Below are 22,261 nucleotides of genomic sequence, written 5' to 3' on the forward strand. Positions count from 1 at the left end.
AGTTACAGTAGTGTTAAAAAATAAACAATACAAATATGATAGTGGATATTTGGAGCTGATGAAATTTAATTTCACATCAGATCTTGCATGCAGCTTCTCTACACTCTTAAAAATAAAGGTGCTTCATGATGCCACCTTTTTTGTCTAAATGGTTCCATAAAGAACCTTTAAAATCTGAAGAGTCTTTCTGTTTCACAAAAGGTTCTTTGTGGCGAAAGAAGGTTCTTCAGATTATAAAAAAGGTTAGAAAGAAGGGTTCTTTAAAGAACCTTTGACTGAATGGCATCGTTGTGAAGAACCTTTTAAGCAACATTATTTTTAAGAGTGTATTTCTTTTTGCTGCACATACAGAAAAATGTCCTATTGCAAGTTAAGCAATGGTATATTATTCTTGCTTCTTTGTTTTCATTATTTTGCAATAATTTAGACCCTGTATCACTATCCAGTCATAGGCTTTGTTTGACACTATATTTATCTGAACTTTCCAAAAAAGAATACATAAATATGATTAAAAAAAATGAAAAACCTGAATTCATGGACAAGCACAAGTCTAGAGAAGCAGGTGTTCTGTTTATTAGTTCATGTTGAGGAACACGTTACATGTCTGTTACCAATAAACGTCTGTTTGATCATGTGATTTTCCATGTTTATGGAAAATTGAACTAGCTCTAAAATATTAATATCTTATTGCATGTAATGTTACTGTTATTCATCTTATGTTTCCAGGTTTTTACAAAGACCTGCAGCAGTTGAAGCCTGTCAGTATGTGACTAGAGTTCTCCGTATAAAAGACCCATTAACCCTCAGTGAGCTGAATCTGAGTAAACATGAACTAGATCTAAAGAATGTAGAGCAGCTTGCTGCCCTGATGCAGGATAAACACTGTAGACTCAACAAACTTCAGTAAGTATTATTTCCATTCATTGTACATTTACAGTGTCTTAAATCAGATGAAGTGTTATTCACTAAATATTGGCATCAAGTACCTTGTGCTGGTAAATCATCTTCCTGTTCATCATTTTAGGCTGTGTGATTGTGGACTAACAGAGGAAAGCTGCTTAGTTTTCGCTACAGTCCTGAGATCAAACTTCAGTCTGAAAGAACTTGACATGAGCAAAAATAATCTGCAGAATTCAGGAGTGAAGAAACTCCAGAACGGATTAGAAGATACAAACTGCACACTGCAGACACTCAGGTGAGTCAAATGAAAATTTGATTTTAATAATTATTTATTTATTCAAAATATTATTGTAGCGAACAAAAGAAAGATGTTTCGTTTTGATAGAAAGACTAAATAAAATCAATTTGAGATTTTTTTTTCAATATAAAACAATCTATCAATTAATTATAATTTGTAATATTTTTTTCTGTAGACTTTCAGACTGCAGTATAACTGAAGAAGGTTATAAAGCTCTGGCTTCAGCTCTGAGATCAAACCCTTCACACCTGATAGAGCTGGATCTCATAGGAAATGATCCTGGACAATCAGGTGTGAAGGAGCTCAGTGATTTACTACAGAATCCAAACTATTCACTGAAGACACTGAGGTGAGACTGCTTGTTTTTTATATATTTTTTTATATACAATATATGAAAGATTTCGGGATTAAAAACAATGATTACTGGTAGTTTAAGCAGTATTTTACATTACGTCACAAAATATGAGTACTGAATTTAATCCTGCTTCAAATTCTGCAGGTTTTTGAGTCAGGATGCAGAAAAGGTTTTTGAATATGTGCCTGGACTTGTGGGTAAAAACCTGTTGCTGGTAAAAGAGTTGAATCTGAGTGAAGTTAAACTAGGAGACACACGAGTGAATCAGATTGCTGCTTTACTGCAGGATAAACACTGTAAACTCAACACAGTGATGTGAGTATTTTACATTGGTTAGTATTGTAACTTTTAGTAGTGTAAACCACATATTAACCAAAACACAATATGATTAAAAAGATGACAAATTATATCAGATATTATGTTATATCTGGATCATCTTGCCTGTGCCAGAAATGTTAAACCTAGCGGAATGCTGACCTATAACTTTAATTTGCAGGAGTACTGCATGCTATTACTTATCTTAACCTCCCCATCCACCATAATTGGGTTTGATATCCAAATATAGATATTATCATGTCTGTAACTTAAAGGGTTAGTTCACCCAATAATCACCCTCATGTCGTTCCAAACCCGTGAGACCTCCGTTTATCTTCGGAACACAGTTTAAGATATTTTAGATTTAGTCCGAGAGCACTCAGTCCCTCCATTGAAACTGTGTGTACAGTCTACTGTCCATGTCCAGAAAGGTAAGAAAAACATCATCGAAGTAGTCCATGTGACATCAGAGGGTCAGTTAGAATTTTCTGAAGCATAGAAAATACATTTTGGTCCAAAAATAGCAAAACTACGACTTTATTCAGCATGGTCTTCTCTTCCGTGTCTGTTGTGAGAGAGTTCAAAACAAAGCAGTTTGTCATATCCGGTTCGCGAATGAATCATTCAATGTAACCGGATCTTTTTGAACCAGTTCACCAAATCGAACTGAATCGTTTTAAGCGGTTCGCGTCTCCAATACGCATTAATGCACAAATGACTTAAGCTGTTAACTTTAGTTAGTTCTCTCTTCACAGCAGTTCAGTCAGTGTACTGTTTGAGTACATGAATTACTCTGGGATATTGGTTTGTTTGAACTCAGAGGGAGTGTCAGCCACATTAAAAAAGTTAACAGCTTAAGTAATTTGTTCATTAATGCGTATTGGAGACGCGAACCGTTTAAAATGATTCAGTTCGATTTGGTGAACTGGTTCAAAAAGATGATGGATGATGTTTTCTTACCTTTCTGGACATGGACAGTAGAGAGTACAGTACACACAGTTTCAATGGAGGGACTGAGAGCTCTCAGACTAAATCTAAAATATCTTAAACTGTGTTCCGAAGATAAACGGAGGTCTTACGGGTTTGGAACGACATGAGGGTGAGTTATTAATGACATAATTTTGATTATTGGGTGAACCAACCCTTTAAGGCAGCACAAGATTCAAAACTGACAAAATAGATATCTAAAAAATAAATCAGTTCTGATTCATCGTCTGTTCTCTCTCTGTCTTCAGTCTGTGTAAATGCAGTCTTACAGAGAAACAGTGTCTCATCCTGACTTCAGCTCTGAAATCAACCCATCACACCTGAGAGAGCTGGACCTCAGTGAGAATAAAATAAATACAGGAGTCAATCACTTATATGACATAATGAATTATTCACATTGTAAAATGGAGAGATTGAGGTGAGGAACATTCATACAGGACAAAAAAAAGATAATAATTAGTATTTAAAGGAAAATATTGAGTTTTTTTAAACCAATTTCTCCGAATGTAGGTTCAGAGGCTGTGAAATGACAGATGTAGGTTGTTCCGCTGTGACTTCAGCTCTGAAATCAAACCCATCACACCTGAGAGAACTGGATCTCAGTGGAAATCAACTAGGAGACTCTGGAGTGAAAAACCTCAGTGATCTACTGATGAACCCACAATGCAAGCTGGAAATACTCAAGTATGCAACGTTATGCTGCAAAGCAGTTACAGTGCGATTAAAGTTTATAATTCTGTTGGTAATTTGAAACCATTGGAGACAAAAATATTAGTGTTTATAGCACTACAGCGTCTGGAATTGACCTGTTAGTTTATACTAGCTGTTTTTAAGTAGTAATTATTTAAATTAAAGTGTTGTGAATTGTGTACAGTACATGCAAGATATTTGCTTTACAATAAAGAGTAAAGAAAAGATACATGTTAAATGAAACAAAAAAACAATTGCTTACAGCATACAAATCTAGTCTGATAGGGTTAAAACAGATTAGTTTAATGGGAATTAAACGTATTACATGCTGTAGCAATTTAGTAAGGTGGTCATTATAGATCAACCCATTTTCCTTTTTCTGTTTTCAGTCTGTGTGGGTGCAGTATTACAGAGAAACATTGTCTCAGCTTGACTTCAGCTCTGAATTCAAACCCATCACACCTGAGAGAGATGAACCTCAGTGGAAATCAACTAGGAGACTCTGGCGTGAAAAACCTCTCTGATCTGCTGAAGATCCAAGAGTGCAAGCTGGAAATACTTCAGTTAGTAATATATACAGCAGTCAAAATTAACTCTATTTGTAATGCATGTTACTGGTCTTACTGTGAAATAGAGTTGTTTCATTCCAACTTAAAATAACAGAGCCTAAGAAAGTCTACATCATTTATCACTGCATTTTATGAGATTTCTCTATGTGACGAAAGTACCTAATGCACTGATGGTTCACTTTGATGCATTTGTATTTTTGACTGTAATGGATTTTTGCATTGATATGATTTATTTTTATTCCTATTTTTGTCTTCAGTCTGTGTTTATGCAGTATTACAGAGAAACAGTGTCCCATCCTGACTTCAGCTCTAAAATTAAACCCATCACACCTGAGAGAACTGGACCTCAGTGGAAATAAACTAAAAAACACAGGAGTTAAGCACTTGTGTGACGTACTGAAGGATTCAGACTGTAAACTGAGGAGATTGAGGTCAGTAACTTTCACATACAAGAATCAAAATGCTTAATCTCAAATTCTAAATCTTCAAAACTTCACTAGTTCAAAACTTCACTAGTTCATGCTTACATATAATTAGCTGAGGTATGGTATGCGTATTTGGCATGCTGTCCGGGGAAGGGCTCCAAGCTCGGGAATGGCCCGAACCTAGAGTACCCAACAAAAAGCAAATGTACAAGAGGACAGCCGCCAGTTTAAAGAACGCACTCCCCAAAAATGGCATAGAGTACTGGCGGGGGCTGATTTTGATTTTCTGAGAAGTCGTCTCGTTGGCAGGCTGGAAGGGCCTACGTACTCCGGTGGGAGCGACTTAGGCGTTGGAAGAGTAGGCCCTACTGGCTGCAGGTAGTGAACTACGTGGTTGTGGGTGCCCGGTTGGGAGCCAATGCATTGGAACGGTGAGCCCTACTGGCCGATGAGGAGGAGCAGCGTGGTTGTGGTGCCCGACCGGGAGGACCCAAGTTGCCTCGACCAGAATAGGTCACGGTGTCGGTGTACGGGCCCTACTGGCTGATAGCCCCTGCTATTCAGTGGGCGAAGGGCCTAAGGCTGACCGAGAGGGCCATGAAGCCTCCGACTGGACGTCTGGGTCCTCTCGGTTTGGCAGATAAAAAGCTTTGGGCTGGCCAACAAGGAGGACTCTGGCAACATCCGAAGGGAGATCCCGACTCACAGCATCGGATGCATGAGACTGGCTTGCTGCCGGCAAGTATAGACCAGACCGGGAGAACTCTCCCCAGATGTCTGAAGGGAGCGCACGCATCAGACGGGTAAGCCTCACCGGACGGGGAGAGTGGAAAGAAAAACCCGACTGGGAGGACTCTCGCGGCATCCAATGGGGCATCATACTCAGAACATCGAACAGGTAAGCCTCGCCAGGCAGAGTAAAAAGATGTGAGGATAGCTGAGAGGGTTTTTTTTTTTGCAGGATTTGGTGAGAGGTTGAGACTCGTAGCATTGGATGGTTAAGCCTAGCCTACCGTCAAATGGAAAGGTAAGTTGCGTGGCCGGGAGACTCTTACCGACGTCCGAAGGGAGCACACGCATCCAAGTGGTTAAGTCTCGCCGACCGTAGAATGGAAAGGTAAAGGTTGTCTGGCCAGGAGGATCTCACCGGCGTCCGAAGGGAGCACACGCATCGAACAGGTAAGCCTCGATGACCATAGAAATTGAAAAGGTAAGGTTGTCTAACCGGGAGGCTCTTGCTGTCGTCCGAAGGGAGCACACGCATCGAACGGGTAAGCCTCTCCGTATGTGAGACAGAAGAAGTAACATTAAGTGGCCAGGAGGCTCTCGCCAGCATCCAACAGGGACTTCCTGTTCCCGGAAGCAACTGGGTAAGCCTCGCAGACCATAGGATGGAAAAGGTAAGTTTGTGTGGCCGTGAGACTCTAGTCTACATCTTATGGGAGTTCGCTACTCACAGCATGAGGGATTGTTTCTGTGTTTGGTACTTGCGGCATCGGATGGCTTGCATATTGGGTAGATTGGTTTTGCGACCTAAACCATGTGGAATGGTAGTGGTTGTCTGGCCAGGAGGCTCTCGACAGCGTCCGATGGGATCACTCACATCGAACGGGTAAGCCTCGCTGGCCGAAGGATGGAAAAGGTAAGGTTTTCTAGCCAGGATGCTCTGACTGACGTCCGATAGGAGCTTGGCTCCTGGCATCGAATGGTTAAGCCTCTCTGGCTGAAGGACGAAAAAGGTTGTATAGCCGGGAGGCTCTTACCTTCATCCGATAGGAGCTTAGCTCCCAGCATCGAACGTTTAAGCCTCGTTGGCCAAAAGACGGAAAAGGTAAGGTTGTCTAGCCGGGAGGCTCTCACCTACATCCAATGGGAGCCCCGACTTCATGCATTGGATGGGTTAAACCTCTCCGTACGTAAGACAGAACAGCAAGAAAAGGTAGCCGGGGGCTTTCACCTACGTCCGAAGGGAGTATGAGCTCCTGGAAATGAACGGGTAAGCCTTGCTGGCCGCAGAATGGAAAAGGTGAGGTTGTCTGGCCGGGAGGCTCTCGTCAGCATCTGATGGGAGCTCGAGCTCCTAGCATCGAAGAGGGAAGCCTTGCCGACCATAGGATAGAAAAAGTAAGGTTATCTGGCCGGGAGGCTATGGCCGGCATCCGGTGGTTTTATTTTTTCCTTAATTAATTAATTAGTTTATTTATTTTTACATTTGTGACACCGGATGGGTAGTCTCTCCGGCCATCAGAGGGAAAATTGAGATTGTTTTATCTGCGAAGCACCCGTTGGTGTTCGGCGAAAGCTTAATTGCGGTATTGGATGGGTACGTCTGGCCATCGGAGGGAAAATGTGTTTTAGTTGCGATGTACTCTTTGGTGTTCAATAGGTACCTTCAATAGCTGACAGAAAGATTTTTTTTTTAATCGGGTTAATCGGGCATTAGTCGGGTAAGCTTCTCTGGTGGTCGGATGGAAAGTCCAAGATTGCTTAAGCGAGAAAGCTCTTGCAGCATCTGACAGGAGTTTAATACTCGCAATGTCATACAAGTAAGCTTTGCTGATAGTTGAACGGAGAAGGCAAAGGTTGGCTCAACCGGGAGCGCTCTTGCAGTGCCTGACAGGAAGTTCAATACTAAAGACGATTTGGTTGTCTACGAGGGTAGACGCTGCGAGGCTTACTTGAATAATTGTTTAGCAAATCCAATGACCTGCTTCTGATAAGGAGTCAGAAAAATCTTGGTGCAGTCATTGTATTCGAAATTAAGCATGCAAAAATACATTGAATTTCCTGTGCCAGTGTACCCCGAATAGGTGCCATGAATCAGCAATGTTTTCATTGTCAAATCATCATATTGTCAGCACTTGAGATTGATGGTACATATTGACGATGTAATCGTGCATGGGTAGAGTAAGGGAAAGATTCTTTATTCTTGTCAGAACTTAATATTTGCCATTTTAACCATGCAGGTGCACGACAAAGAGCTTATGGAATCACCAATAATCGAAAAATATACTTCCGGACGTGCTGATAAACTGGCATTAAATATAAAACACTATATTTAAAACAGCTAGTTCATGTAGTCGGCACTACTGTCATCTCGCTTGTCCTGTGACAAATTTTCCGCATCTGCGCACGGAAGTTATCATTCTATATGTTCTGCAAAATCAGTCAATGGTGCAAAAACAATAGTAGATTTCATTTAAAGTCAAACAATTTAACCCTAATATGGATGTAAACGAACGCCTTAAATATAAGGTATTCAAAAAACAGGTAAGTTCATATATTTGGAGTGAGTTCGGTTGAACTGATGCCTTGGTCATACGTGCTCCAGACCACATGCCTCATGATGGGACCGACGCGCCGCCCCGGAAACAAGAATGAGATGCATTCCAACGTAACTGTGGCATTAAACTCTGTTAGTGAGAGCTCGTTAAAAATATGGCACGTATCGGATTACCTGTTAAAGTACAATGGAATACCTTATATCTGCAAACGATGTATGTCTATTTGTGGATGGAGACTTCTTAGCCGCCTACAGGCTCAAATCATTCTTTGAGAGCACGGGCGAGTGTGAAATGCAGTGCTGAGATGGGATAACGGAGCAGTTTGATAGCCGAATTATGGTAGGCCGCCTAATAATGATAATAAAAAACGTTGATTGGAGAATGAGCCTAATATCGTCTTGGCTATCATCGATACATGATACGATCACCACAACCTAGGATGCATGGCATACCTTTCAAGCGGAGGTGATGTGTATTTTCTTTTTTTTTTGCGGGTGCAGACACTGCTGCGGCAGTGGGGAGATACGGGAAAGGCTCCTGCGGGAGCAGACCCTGCTGCGCCAGTGAGGGGATATGGGAAAGGATCCTGCGTGAGCAGACACTGCTGCGGCAGTGAGGAGATACAGAAAAGGCTCCTGCGGGAACAGACACTGCTGCGGCAGTGAGGACATACAGGAAAGGCTCCTGTGGGAGCAGACACTGCTGCGGCAGTGAGGAGATACGGAAAAGGCTCCTGCGGGAGCAGACACTGGAGCAGCAGTGGGGAGATGCGGAAAACAGAAAAGTAAAGGGAAGCATGAGAAGCTTGCTTCGGCTGTTGTAGATGTTGGCTGCGGGAAGAGTAAAAGGTTAGTAACATTTGATGGGGCAAGCTAAAAATGAATGGGTAGCCTACTGTGTTGCCAGCTTAGCAATTGGTTGCCTGATTTGACAATTCCTCAAGCCTTCTCCACATTATTATGTTCCTGTTGGAAAAGCATCTTTCCTCTCTTTTTTAGACGGTCTCCAGAGCGGATACATTTGGAACGCTGTTTTCACGTTGTAGTGTGGACTGTGGAAACAGAGGCTTTTGAAAACGATGAAGCATGTTTAGTCTTGTAAGACGTTGTACCGAAATACATGATTATAGCAGTATCGTTAACACCCTAACCAGTCACCCACCTTTTTTGGCATGGAGACAGAAATTACATACCCAAAATAAAATGTTTCTGCTCATGATTCTTTCTGACTAGATACATGATCAACATTTGTCCACGAGCTGACATGTCGACGTTTACCGTTCAGGAATCGGAATCATTTTCCTGACATAAATTACTAAATAACGGTCACTGAAACAATGTTTTATCAAAAAATTGGTTGAATATCGAAGCTAGAGTCTTTAGACTTTCAATTGATGCACGGTTTGTCCAGATCAAGTAAGAAAGTGATGTTTAACGTGCTGTGAAAGTGAAACGATAATAAACTGTTGGCGATGCTTGCAAGCAAATGGGTTAATAGCAGTTATGTGCTATTCGCTTCCAAGTGGTTTCTAAAGATATTTACTTGCCTGTTTTTCGTATTATGGTCCTAAAAAGGCAACAGAAATTTTACTCACACTTGCTGTCCTGCATCAAAACAAGAGGCAGTTGCATTTTAGATGAATTTTGAGTGATCACGCCAGTGAATGGTGAAATAGGTCTAAATAAAATTGCCTAAATAAATTGGTCCTGCCAGAATACTTACATGGAAATTTAAATTAAAAATTAAATGTATGCATTTAGCAGACGCTTTTACCCAAAGCAACTTACAGTGCATTCAGGCTATGTTGTTTTTTTTGTTTTTTGTTTTACCTATCATGAAACTTATGTCTGTATCATTTTGGTGAGGTTTAAACGTGTTTGGTAAGGCGAATGTAATGTCTTGGACATTTCAGTGAGGATGAAGACTCTGGAAATAATGCCTTGGCTTCGTGGTTAAAAGTGGCATCGTCATCCGACAGAACTACGTTTGTGTCTGTCTTCCAAATCTATGCGCACTCCACACATCAGCAGGTGGCGGTAATGCACCTTTACGCTGGTTTGCCAAAACCGCCATAAAACACTTGTAGAAGAAGAAGAAGACGGAACTGCGTCATGGCGTCATTTAACAAACTTTAGTCGCGAACCTGCTTTTAGCGTCTTCGCCTGAAAATGTATTGGTGTACGTCACGCAGTCTGCGTCGCTAGAGGCCGCGGCGGGAAGTGAAAGAGGCTTACTGCGGTGAGAACTGGGTTCGGCCCAGGCTGGTTGAATGCCTGCTGCTGTTGCTGCAATCCAGCGCTCGAGGAGAGGTCGGTCTTTGGGTGGCACGATCGTTGTGTCGAGCGAGGCGAGCTCGGAGCTTGCACGGTCTATTGGCCACGACGTGTGGCTTGGCGAGGAGAGCAGCTGTCGTGATGACGCTTAATGGTGCTCAACGGCCGTGTTTGGCTGGGTAGGAATGATCGCAGGTCCGGCAAAAGCAGCAGATCTGATAAATCCCCGCTATAGCTCTCTTCGTTCGTAGGAAAATTGAGTCTGTGATAAAGTGACAGACGAAGCGAACCATCATGCTGATAAACCGTCAATGGATAGAGGTAAGTCAGCGACATTTATACTATGGGATTGATTACTTGATTATGGTCCACCTGTGTTGATTAGGCTAAGTATCTGACACGGTCCTCCCGAATCTTGTTAATAAAGACATCATTTAATTTCAGTTATCTTGTAAAGGTCCTGAAATTACATTATTGGTGGTTTTTTTTTTTTTTTTTTTTTTTTTTTTTAGTTCTTTAACATAATTTTTCTGTAAGATTGACTCTGTTTTTCTGTTTCTTTCCAGCCTAAATGACTGTGACATTACAGACGTTTCTTGTTTAGCTCAGTCTTTGGATGGGTCGGAAGCATTGCTGTTTTTAACAGAGCTCAATTTAAATAAAAATGACATTGGAGACTCAACGAAACTTAAAAAAGTTTTACAAAAAGCAAACTGTAAACTGAGGTATGTAAACATAATTTTGTGGTATTAAAGCTTAATTGCTCTCTGATAAACTGAAAATCTTTCATATATATACATATATATATATATATATATATATATATATATATATATATATATGTATATATATATATATATATATATATATATATATATATACAATTTTGTGGTATTAAGCTTAATTGCTCTCTGATAAACTGAAAATCTTTCATATATATACATATATATATATATATATATATATATATATATATATATATATATATATATCAGTAATTCTCAAAGTGTGGTCCGCGGACCACTAGTGGTCCGCCATCGCCCCCTGGTGGTCCGCGAAACGATGACCTAAACTAGGCAAGTGTTTGGAGCCAGACATTGATGTGTGATAAGCAGCACCACCCGTCTCATTAATATTCACGTTAAGTTTTAGATGGAAATCTCAAAATCTAGAATCCACAGATCTATTAGTTTTGTAATGTACTAGTTTTTGTTTCATGTGTAAAATCCCAGTAATTTCAGTGATATTGGACATTAAGGGGAACATTCTTTTCAGCATTTTATTGTTACCATAGTTACAACCATAGACTTCCTATACCCACCACCTCAGTTTTAAACTAATGGCTCTTTGGAATGGCATTAAGTGGGACCTAGGCTGTTACAGTATGTTTAATTGCAGTTTTTTTTCCACATGTGCAGTTTGTTGTTCATATTAAGCTGCAACTCATTTCACATTTACTTTTTCAAATTAAATAAAAATGTATATAATAATTTCTGATCATATTATTGCATTTGTGTTTGAATAATTAGTTTTTTACTTGAAACAGTTGCATATTAAACTTAAATTTAGCTTATCCTTCCTATTTTGTTGGTTTTTGGGGGCGTGTTAGAGTGGGATTCTGTTAGGTGGTCCTCAGAAAAAAATAGGAAGATAAAGTGGTCCTTGTGCTGAAAAAGTTTGAGAAACACTGATATATATATATATATATATATATATAGATAGATAGATAGATAGATAGATAGATAGATAGATAGAGTATGAAAACAAATTATTTAGCTTCATTGCAGCAGAGATAGTGTTTAAGTGATTGTGCTTGTGATAGTGTTCAACAGAGGCTGTGTTTATACACTGTATTAATTGCATCAGTAGTAGAAAATCGTTAGCATTTTACTGTTTATTGTAGACCTAGACAGATTTTAAGAAAACGCTTCACTTCTGCAGATACCAGCCTTTTTCCTGCTTTTTTAGATGTCACATTACTTTTACACTTACTTAAACTTACTTAGATTGTAAACCCCCTACAAATATTTCAGTTACTTTAAAGCTGCAGTAGGTAACTTTTGTAAAAATATATTTTTTACATATTTGTTAAACCTGTCATATGAGACAGATAATCTGTGAAAAAATCAAGCTCCTCTGGCTCCTCCCAGTGGTCCTATTGCCATTTGCAGAAAATACATTGCCCCCGTTAAGAAACAACCAATCAGAGCTGCGGTCCGTAACTTTGTTTGTTATCAAAATGTAGAAAAATGTATATAATAAGCGAGTACACCATGAATCCATTTTCCAAACCGTGTTTTTAGCTTGTCCTGAATCACTAGGGTGCACCTATAATAAGTGTTTATATTCGGACTATTTTAGATTGCTTCGGGGGTACCGCAGCGGAGTAACCCAGTACCTTTGTGATTCTTCATAGACATAAACAGAGAGAAGTAGTTCCGGCTACGATGTTCTTCCGCAAGACGCAAGCAGTTCTGTTTATTAACCGCTAGAGCGTCAAAAGTTACCAACTGCAGCTTTAACTCAGGGGTCTCCAACTTTATTTCATTCCGGAGGTTTTTTTTTTTTTTTTTTTTTTTTTTTATGAAAGCGACTGAGAGCTACCAATGTTATACAGTACTTAAATCTCTTAAATAATGTATCAGTCCAAACTATTATGCACGGCATTGTTAAATTTACCTGGAAATATTAAAAAATACAGATACACACACTTAAATAATTTTACCAAGTTTTATGATGAAAGCCAACAAATAAAATAAAATGCCCTTTTTATTTGCCTAAACAGTGAAATAAAATATTTAAAAAATCATGGTGAGATTTTATACTAACAAAAAATATTAATAACATGTTATCTACTGACATGTACTACATTCAAATAAAGATTTATTTGATTCATTTTTAGAAAATAAAATTATAACATATCAGCTTTTAATTTTTTTTAATTAATTTTTTTTTTTAAATAAAAGGATGAGTCAGAATTACGAATTAATTTTTATCTGCTACATAAACAGTTCTTTATAAGCTAATGTGCATTCTTGAAATCTCAACACTTCTGATAACATGCTAGGATATTTTCCATCAGCCGGTTAAGATTTACAACAACAATCTGGTCTGATTTTGCATTGGTCTGAACCATAGACTGTATCAAAACAGGTCTGTTTCCACGGTTACCTCTGTAAACAAAGATGCACTGTGCTTCTAAACCTAAACTCTGCTTTATTACGCATTACACAGAAGGAAGATTGCAAAATAATCTGAACTTTTCTGAAGACATTCGGTTTTCTATTATGCATTCACACAAATAATGATATCATATATTCTGTCATGTAATTTCCCTTCAGTCATTTTTTCCACATAAAGAAATGACTCTTAATAGCTTTGATTAAAGCTGAACTATATTTACTGTGAGTTTTTCAAATCGTGATAATCAAATACAGGTTTAATGATAATTAAAATACATAAGGGGATCATTAAAATAACCTCAGGGCCGATATGTCAATATGTCTTGGCGAGCTACTTCCAGTCAGACTACGAGCTACTGGTAGCTCGCGAGCGACGTGGTGGAGATCCCTGCTTTAACTGTTCTGTTCTGTTTATGTCTACTGAAGTAAATGAAAATTAGATTCATGAGATGAGATGAGAAGGCCCATGCACTAATTAATAAGTGAATAGCTTCACTGAAGTTTTAGTTTAAATTCAAAATAACATCTGTATTACCTGCCTGTCATTCATTGCATACACTGATTTTTTGAATGTACTCCAATAATATTTGTTGTAATTTTATTGTTTATATATATATATATATATATATATATATATATGTATATATATATATGAAAGCGTTATATGTTTTCTGAGAGTAACGAAAGGCTGTAAAATTAAGTTTGTGCAGAAAGCTCTTAAATGGAGATGTTTGACTAACCTTTGGACCATGATTGCTCATTTAGAATAATCCAAATTCATTAACATTAGATTGATGTTAATAGCAAATGTATTTAACTATGTTGTGAAGTTATCCAGTGTGTATAAATATTAGTAATCAAAGTAGAATTGTTCAAATATAGTATCTGATTTGCAACTTGTTAGACCAAACACTGATTATTTTCTCCACTGATTCTTCTTTACAGCCAAGAGAAAGAAAATTGGAATAGTGCTGTTGTGAACTTTGTCACTGGATTGTGGGCAAAATTGACTAAACCTCAGTAAGCAATTAAATCATCCAGACTGGACCAGTCAACCTCAGGTGTGAGATCCTCAAAAGAGCATCACTTTACACTGGAAATAAATACATACATAAACGCACACATACTGTACATAAATAAAACACATGTTGGGCTTACCTTACCCAGCAATAACATACATACATACAGTTAAAACATTAATTAATTATTTTATTTATTTATTTTTCAATAAAACTAGCTTTTTACCAATTACATGAAGGTTAACTTAAATCCTTTATGCCTTTTGTAAAATACTCCACACAACCACTGGTTTACATATCTATCTTTATTTTTGATGGGCACACTTCTTAATACTGCATTTGTAAAACTATTTTAACATATATACAATATTGACTATATTTAAACTAATCTAACAAACATTTTTTGAAAAAAAGATTTAGGCTCAGTTTCACAGATGGGGCTTAGCTTAAGCCAGAACTAGGCCTTGTGAAATCAAACAGTTAAATCAAGATATTTAAGCAGCTTTTATAAAAATGTCTTTGAAGAAAACATTACAGGTGTGCATCTTGATATGTCATTTATTTGAAGATATGTCAGAGCTTGTATTTTGCATTTGAAGATATGTCACATCTTGCATTTTAATTTGGGATTTGCCTCGTCTGTGAAAACAAGAGTTAAACATTTAAAAGTAATTCAAATAAACACTTAAAATGTATAAACCAGTCTCTGTTATCCCATTTCCAAGTCCACAAAGTTTTTTCTTCAGTAATGTTATATTCATATGTACATCACAATATAGACTAAAATAGTTTTGTAGTGACTTTAGCAAAGTTTCAATAATCAATAATGCAGGATTAATAGAACACAATGTCTATTTACACTATGTACAAATTGCCTTCCTTATTGGCAGAGCCTGTTTACACTAACTTCACCCACCAACACGTGATTGTGATAGTAAACACCACAAAAGACATTGGTCAAATATAGTAAACACTACAAAAGACATTGGTCAAATATAGTAAACACTACAAAAGACACTGGTCAAATATCAGTTCTAGTGATGCAGATGGCAAAGCACATTCTTTTTGAGGCAATCAATTAGAGTTTGAACCCGCATTCTGCCAAACTTTTTTTTCTCAGATTTCATGTTCATACACATGGTCATTTTGTTTTATTCACAGGTGGAACAGTGAAGGGAGACAGATCTGGTCAGGGAAAAGATCCAGGATCAGCAGGAGCCTGTTCCGAATTCATGATGTTGGGATTAAATCCATAAACCACAATGGAGCAATTATTTGATTGAGCTCTTTTTTTGCATATTGGATTATACTTTTCTATTCTATATGCAAAATGTTTTTTTTATGTGTATTTAAATTATGTCTGTCTATTTTGATGCCTATCTATCTATCTATCTATCTATCTATCTATCTATCTATCTATCTATCTATCTATCTATCTATCTATCTATCTATCTATCTATCTATCTATCTATCTATCTATCAGGGGTGTAATGGTATAGGTATTCGTACCAAACCATTCTAATATGGGCCTTTTTTTATTTTCAGGAAATTTAAATAATAAATGGCATTTTGACAGTCTTTGATGTGGCCTGACAGATCACCCCCTTTTAGAGCCGCTTCTGGGACGTTTCAGAAATGTGCTGGTATGATCCCAACACAAGACTAGGGCGGCCGTGATCAGCTCCCGTTATGCCCCGCAGATTTTTGCAGAGCAGAGCATGAGTGATAGCAATCATTCCTTCCTCTGTACTACTATTTTAAATAAGCAGGACTGAACAAAGAAAAAAGAAAATGATCCAGGCAAAAAAGCAACACTCTCTCTCACTCTCTCTACAGTATATATAGGATTCGAATTGAGGGCTGATGGCATCCCCCATTGGAAAAAAAAAATGACAAAAGGGGTACCCCTGTAGAACCACCATTCCCCCTAACCTTTCCGTTTAAGATGTTTTGAATTATGTAAAATTTATAATGCAAATTAAATGTTAAAATTCTCTACTTCTCTATAATTCACAAACTAAATAACAACGATTGGCCAATCAGACCTGAATATTGTAACAAGCTGCAGTAAGCTCAAGCAAGTTTTCTTATTTTTCAGGCAAAATGGTTCAAGCATGACATTTTAAATTCTTTAAAAAGAAATCAACAGAAGGTATGATTTTTCTTGATTAGAATTTAAACAGTGGTTCCCAACCTCGTTCCTGGAGGCCTCCCCAACACTGCAGGTTCTCCATGTTTCCTTAATCAAACACACCCTTTATCAGATCCTCCGCTCATTAGTAGAGACTCCAAGAAATGAATTGGGTTTGTCAGACAAAGGAGAGATGCAAAATGAGCAGTGTTGGGGGCCTCCAGGAACGAGGTTGGGAACCACTGAATTTAAAGACATTCCCCTGACATAATGTCATTGTGCTGTGTGACTGTGAGGGACTGAGAGACGATAGGAGAGCTGGCGAGTAACGTTATGTCAACAACAAAAAAAGTATGATGAGTAAAAAAACATGTTGAGAGTCCAGAAGCATTCCATGCACGAAGAAGCCCATTAGAATGCAGTAAGTATGCCCTTATAATTGAAGCAATGAAAAAAAAAAAAACATTTATGAGTTTTTATATTCTTTGCACGAGCAATGTACTTTTCTGAATATCAGCACAAAAATATGTCAATAATTTTATACAAAAGTGTATAGCGGGGTCGGCAACCTACAGCACGTGTGCCAACAGTGACACGCAGAGGGATAAGTGCTGGCACGCAAGCATTAGGGAAAACTGCATACTGACGTACATTTTGAGGTAATAACTTCTCTTAGTTACACAACCTGTTAGGAGCTATAAATACTACTAAATTGTGAGAATTAATTTGTGCTAGTTTACGGATCGCTGCACATACTAGGCAAGTTGTTGGAAAATAAAGGCACACCCACTATTTTTCCTCATTTATTATTCAGATTCCCCTAGAAATATGTCACAACACAGATGAAAAGTCGTTTGCAACTTCCGGTTCACGCAGACATTAAGAGAGTGAGCTAAGTTGAAGCTGCAAATCATTAAATATTAGTCAACGTTTAATAAAACGTTTTACGATAGAAATGTTAAATGACCGACAGCTATATCCAGTGATAAATTTTTTCTCAAATATGTCCATTTTGAGAGAGAGAGACAGAGAGATAGAGAGAGAGAGATTTATAAATTGTCTGCGTCTGTCTACAAACGGGGGTGTTTGGCAAAGTGGTTTACCAGAAAATTTTTAAATGGTTGCTGACGCTGGTGTAAGGCAACCCGAACAATGCGGTGATTCATTCGTTGAGTGAATCTGTTTTTGAATTAATCATGTGAGCCAGGGATTCAACGGTCCATTCACAAAACACGCCGTTTTAAACAAATCATTTAATTTGAATGATTTAATAAATCATTTATTAAAACAGGGTTTTCTGCCACCTACTGGCGGTTTTATTGTCATCTTTATTTATCCATGACAGACTTTCAGAATATAAAGCAGCTTTCAATGGCCAAGTTCCGCCCATGTTTGACCGACATGTCAAACAACCAATCACAGTTTATTTTGTTCATCATCACGTTTCCAGGCGTGGAAATGTCCTCACAATAACAGACCTATGTGTAAAACTATCTGACATTTTTTATAGATTATATGCTGTGAACTTTAAATATTTCACATATTTTTGGAAATCCAGTGTTTAGTTGACTCTTAATAAGTGCTCGTCATCACAGTTGTAAACATGACAGCTTTCTTCTTTCATGAAGGGATGTGGATCCACGGTATCTTTGTTTCTGGATGGAACATTAAACAAAGGTAAATACATGTCTTGCAGAAATCATGTATAATTCAACCAATCCGATGACGACTTCAACACTTCTGAAGTGTTTCCACTTTGTGTCCCATATGCATCAGACTTTTAGCTAATGGTCTGTGGGCGTGACGCCTGAGTCTGCTACTATGACAGTCCTAATTAAACCAGCAAAAATGCATTCAGTAAAATATTGTTTCACTAGTTCACGCTCACATATAATTAGCTGAGGTATGGTATGCGTATTTGGTGTGCTGTCCGGGGAAGGGCTCCGAGCTCGGGAATGGCCCGAACCTAGAGCACCCCCCCCCCCTTCCCCGTCTATTCATAAAGTTAACTCAAAGTGAGGAGATGGGGTGGAGGAGGGATGCTGATAAACCATCAATGGATAGAGGTAAGTCAGCGATATTTATACTATGGGATTGATTACTTGATTATGGTCCACCTGTGTCGATCACGCTGTCGATCTAACGCGCTCCTCCCGAATCTTGTTAATAAAAGCGTCATTTAATTAGCAGTATTTAACCAAATTCCTTCCTTCCTTCATAGTGCTCTACACATATTTTCACACCTTAGACACAGATAAGGATTGTGAGCAGGGCCAGATTAACACTTTGTTGTACCCTGGGCAACAATATTCAAGGGCCCCTTCATCACAACCCCAGGATCACCATAATATGGTCATATACAGAATATATTACTGTAAAATACAGTAAATATACTCAATACTTGAAATTCTAACTGTCATCAGGTGTATTTTGATTTACAAATATTGAAATGCTCATAGAACTACAAATGCACTACTATGTCCCCAATCAAAGACATTCACTCACATATGACGCTATGAAAACAAAACACATCAGCATCTGTATAATCTGGTAAAACTGACCCACTACATTGAGAGGGAGGGAAATATCCTCCATTTTCACAAAAATGAATAAATAAGCAACCACTTTCAAACCATTGTTTATTTAACAACATTTATTCCCAATAGAAATGTATTGAATTGATAGAGCTATAACAGAAGACCACAGACAGCACATCAAGAAACATTTTGGTCCTCAGCTCATTTTAAGCAGAAATCACACTGACAGGGTGACCCTGTTTCCTCAGAATTCAACAAGGCAATCAAGTTATTAGTCCAACACAAACAATTTGAAATCTGCCAGTTATCCCTCCACAACAATTTACAGCATTTTAATGAAGCTGGCACCTCAAGGAAAAAATAAATAAATAAAATGCAGTATCACTATTATCTGCTCATAAACATTTTTATCCTAAGCTCATTTTAACTTGTTTTAAAATAGAACAACAACATATCACAGCACAATTAACCAGTTAAACATTTTAGTGCTACATAAACATTTAAAAATCTGTCAATTTCTCTGAAGAAGACAAGACAGAAATAAATGCTACATAATCTGGCAAAAGACAATTTTAGTCCTAAATAATGACGAAGTGCATGTCCGATGACGGAAGCTGACTTAACAGAACTGTCGGCAACATTAACAGGAGTGAAGAAATTACCTATTTTAGATACTTTAAATTTTCTGCGTCTCTGATGTCCTTTTCCTTTTTTAATTTCCATTTCGCGCTCCCACTTAGCCTCTCCATGTCAGATTTTTTTCTGTTGTAGCAACGCCTGACATAACCCGCTCGGCGTAACATTTGACCCACCTCATGCGGACTGACCAATGAGGAGAGGGCCTTAACTTGAGGCCCTCTCTTCATTGGTCAGTCCGCATGAGACTGACTCTCAACCGCTCTCAACTCACGTTCAAAGTCATTAGGCAGCGCAGCGTCTCTCTGTGCAGCGCAAAAGCCCGTGTTGACAGTTTGTTTAATATAAAGCGGGAGATTACCAGATACAGTTTTTTGCTCGTGCCCTTGCTGCCCTGGGCCCTTTAGAGGTCTTGGGCCCCTGGGCAATTGCCCAGTTGCCCTAATGGTTAATCCGGCCCTGATTGTGAGGACACTTCCTTGTCATTACAAAGCCCCGGATTGCCAATGACCACACTGATGAATGAATTGGATAATCACATCCACCAAGTGTGGAAGGACACATGTGCTCATTTGAAAATGCTGCACACAGGTTTGCTATAAAAGGCAGCTGAGTACACCTGTTTTCAACAAAAATGGAAGGAGCTAGAAGAAGTAGAATGAGAGGAGGAGCTCAAAGAGGAGATGAAGGAGGTAGAGGAGGAGGCCCAGGTAGAGGAAGAGGAAATGGAGATAGAGGAAGTATTATCAAGTCATTATTATGCCCAGTTGCTTCTCAAAACTAGTCCAATTGCATTTCCAGGGGGTTACCTGATAAAAAAAAAATTGCGTTGCTGGGTTAAAAAACAATTTTTTTGGCAGGGTTGCCCTAGTAAAATTCGGCTTTTAGGGATATCATGTTATTGGGATCTGGGATGCTTCAAACCGTGGAAATGGAAACAACAGCGGACTTGGCAACACTGTTTTAGGTGGAGCGGCATTTACTACACAGAGCCGTAGTTCACGGACAAGCTACACAAAACCACTTTCAAAATCGACAATGAATCGCCTGCGATTTTGAAATTGATTTTGTGTAGATTGTCAATGAACTACAGCTCTGTGTAGTAAAGGCCAATCAGTGTTGCCAAGTCATGTCATGTCCAGTTCATGTCCGTGGTTCGAAGCGACCCCAATCCCAATAACGTGATGTTTAGCCCCTAAAATTCGAATTTTACCAAGGCAACCCCATCAAAAAAAAATTATTTTATTGCCCGGAATGAAACACGATTGGGGTAGTTTTGAGAAGCAATTGAGTAGGTTTTGTTTTAAAACCTGGCAATCTTGATCTGAACGCTTGTGCTGGAAATATAATAGGAGCGCCTTTACCGATGAGATGCACATGAAAATCGCATTCGATTAATTTTGCACAGCCCTACCCGAGAAATGGCTCGGCTTCAATGTTCAGGTAAAGAAGTCACGCTGGGTGCTGAAAAAGTTGTCAGATTCGGGTAAGCTAACCTCAACTAGCTACGTGCAATTCATATAAAACATTTCAATAAAAGAGTCTTCAAATTATAATTTAAGTATTTTCATTTCCTGACCACGGGGGAGGAAACCTTTACAACATAGACATTCTCACTTACATTTCCATGTGGGCCCACCGGCGGTGCCAGGGGGGGTCTTGGGGGGTCTCAAGACCCTGCAAAAAAACGCTCTGACCCCCCATTTGACCCCCTCTTCCTGATTTATATATATATATATATATATATATATATATATCCGGGATAAAGATTAAAAAATTATCTTCAATCTACCCTTAATGAAGGCTTGAATTAAGGGCAGTCATCGCTAATGGTGGCATTACATCGAGCGCAAAAGAACCGGTGAACCGTTTTTTTTTTTCAACTGGTTTATTTGATCGAATTGTCCAAAAGAACCGGTTCACTTGAGCACCTGCTCCTTTGCCCCTTAAGTGCCCCTTTGTCAAAGCAAAATTTCCTCGAATTTTTTTTGTAATAACATACCCTTTTGTGAATGCCTGCCCACGCCCAATCATAATATTATTACAATTTATTAATAATAATTTAGCCTTTAATAAAATGACCAACATGATGACCTTTCACCTGACCGGGAAAATTACTCACGCCGCACGGGCATTTTTTAATTGTTAGAGGATATTTTCAACACCGTGGCAGTTGGTAAGTTGTGTTTCATTCTCAGCGAAGTGATTTTGATGTTTATATACTTATTATTATTTTACAAGAACGATGTGATGTGAGAACATGCAGATATGTTGCTGTGTGTAGCCTACCGATATAAAGTTGGTTCGACGTTTGACATTTTGTCAGAGATTCAGCCTCGGAGATCTTCAATAATTATTTAACGATTTAGCACAATGACAACAAACTTCCTATGTTGTAAGTGTTTTCAAATGTAGAAGAGAACACACGTTGTGTTTTAATGGTTTTAATCTGCCTTAAGGAATTATAATTGATAGACCTTATAATGTAAAAGTGCAGGCAAGGGACTATCTGCAAAGTGCAAAACGAAGAGAAAAATTCCATCTAAATGCTTCACTTGTGAAATGTATAAATAATAAATCTCAAATCAAAGGGGTGTGTCTTATTATGTGTTCATAAAAGAACATTTAGCTGACATTTAGTCCTGATTTACACATGAGTG

At 38.4% G+C, this 22,261-nt stretch overlaps 1 protein-coding gene across 1 annotated transcript in view; it reads left to right on the top strand.

The window, feature by feature from the left end:
* The window catches only part of LOC113078857 (NACHT, LRR and PYD domains-containing protein 12-like), a 115,360-nt gene that overhangs the window by 48,339 nt on the left and 44,760 nt on the right, over positions 1 to 22,261 (top strand). The window contains exons 15-20 of the mRNA XM_026251165.1: positions 1,374 to 1,547; positions 3,104 to 3,144; positions 3,407 to 3,539; positions 3,935 to 4,108; positions 4,372 to 4,545; positions 10,663 to 10,821. Of these exons, the coding sequence (XP_026106950.1) occupies positions 1,374 to 1,547; positions 3,104 to 3,144; positions 3,407 to 3,539; positions 3,935 to 4,108; positions 4,372 to 4,545; positions 10,663 to 10,821 (855 nt within the window). The remainder of the gene's footprint in view (positions 1 to 1,373; positions 1,548 to 3,103; positions 3,145 to 3,406; positions 3,540 to 3,934; positions 4,109 to 4,371; positions 4,546 to 10,662; positions 10,822 to 22,261) is intronic.

The sequence above is a fragment of the Carassius auratus genome, unplaced genomic scaffold (genome assembly GCF_003368295.1).
Source record: "Carassius auratus strain Wakin unplaced genomic scaffold, ASM336829v1 scaf_tig00026882, whole genome shotgun sequence".
NCBI lineage: Eukaryota > Metazoa > Chordata > Actinopteri > Cypriniformes > Cyprinidae > Carassius > Carassius auratus.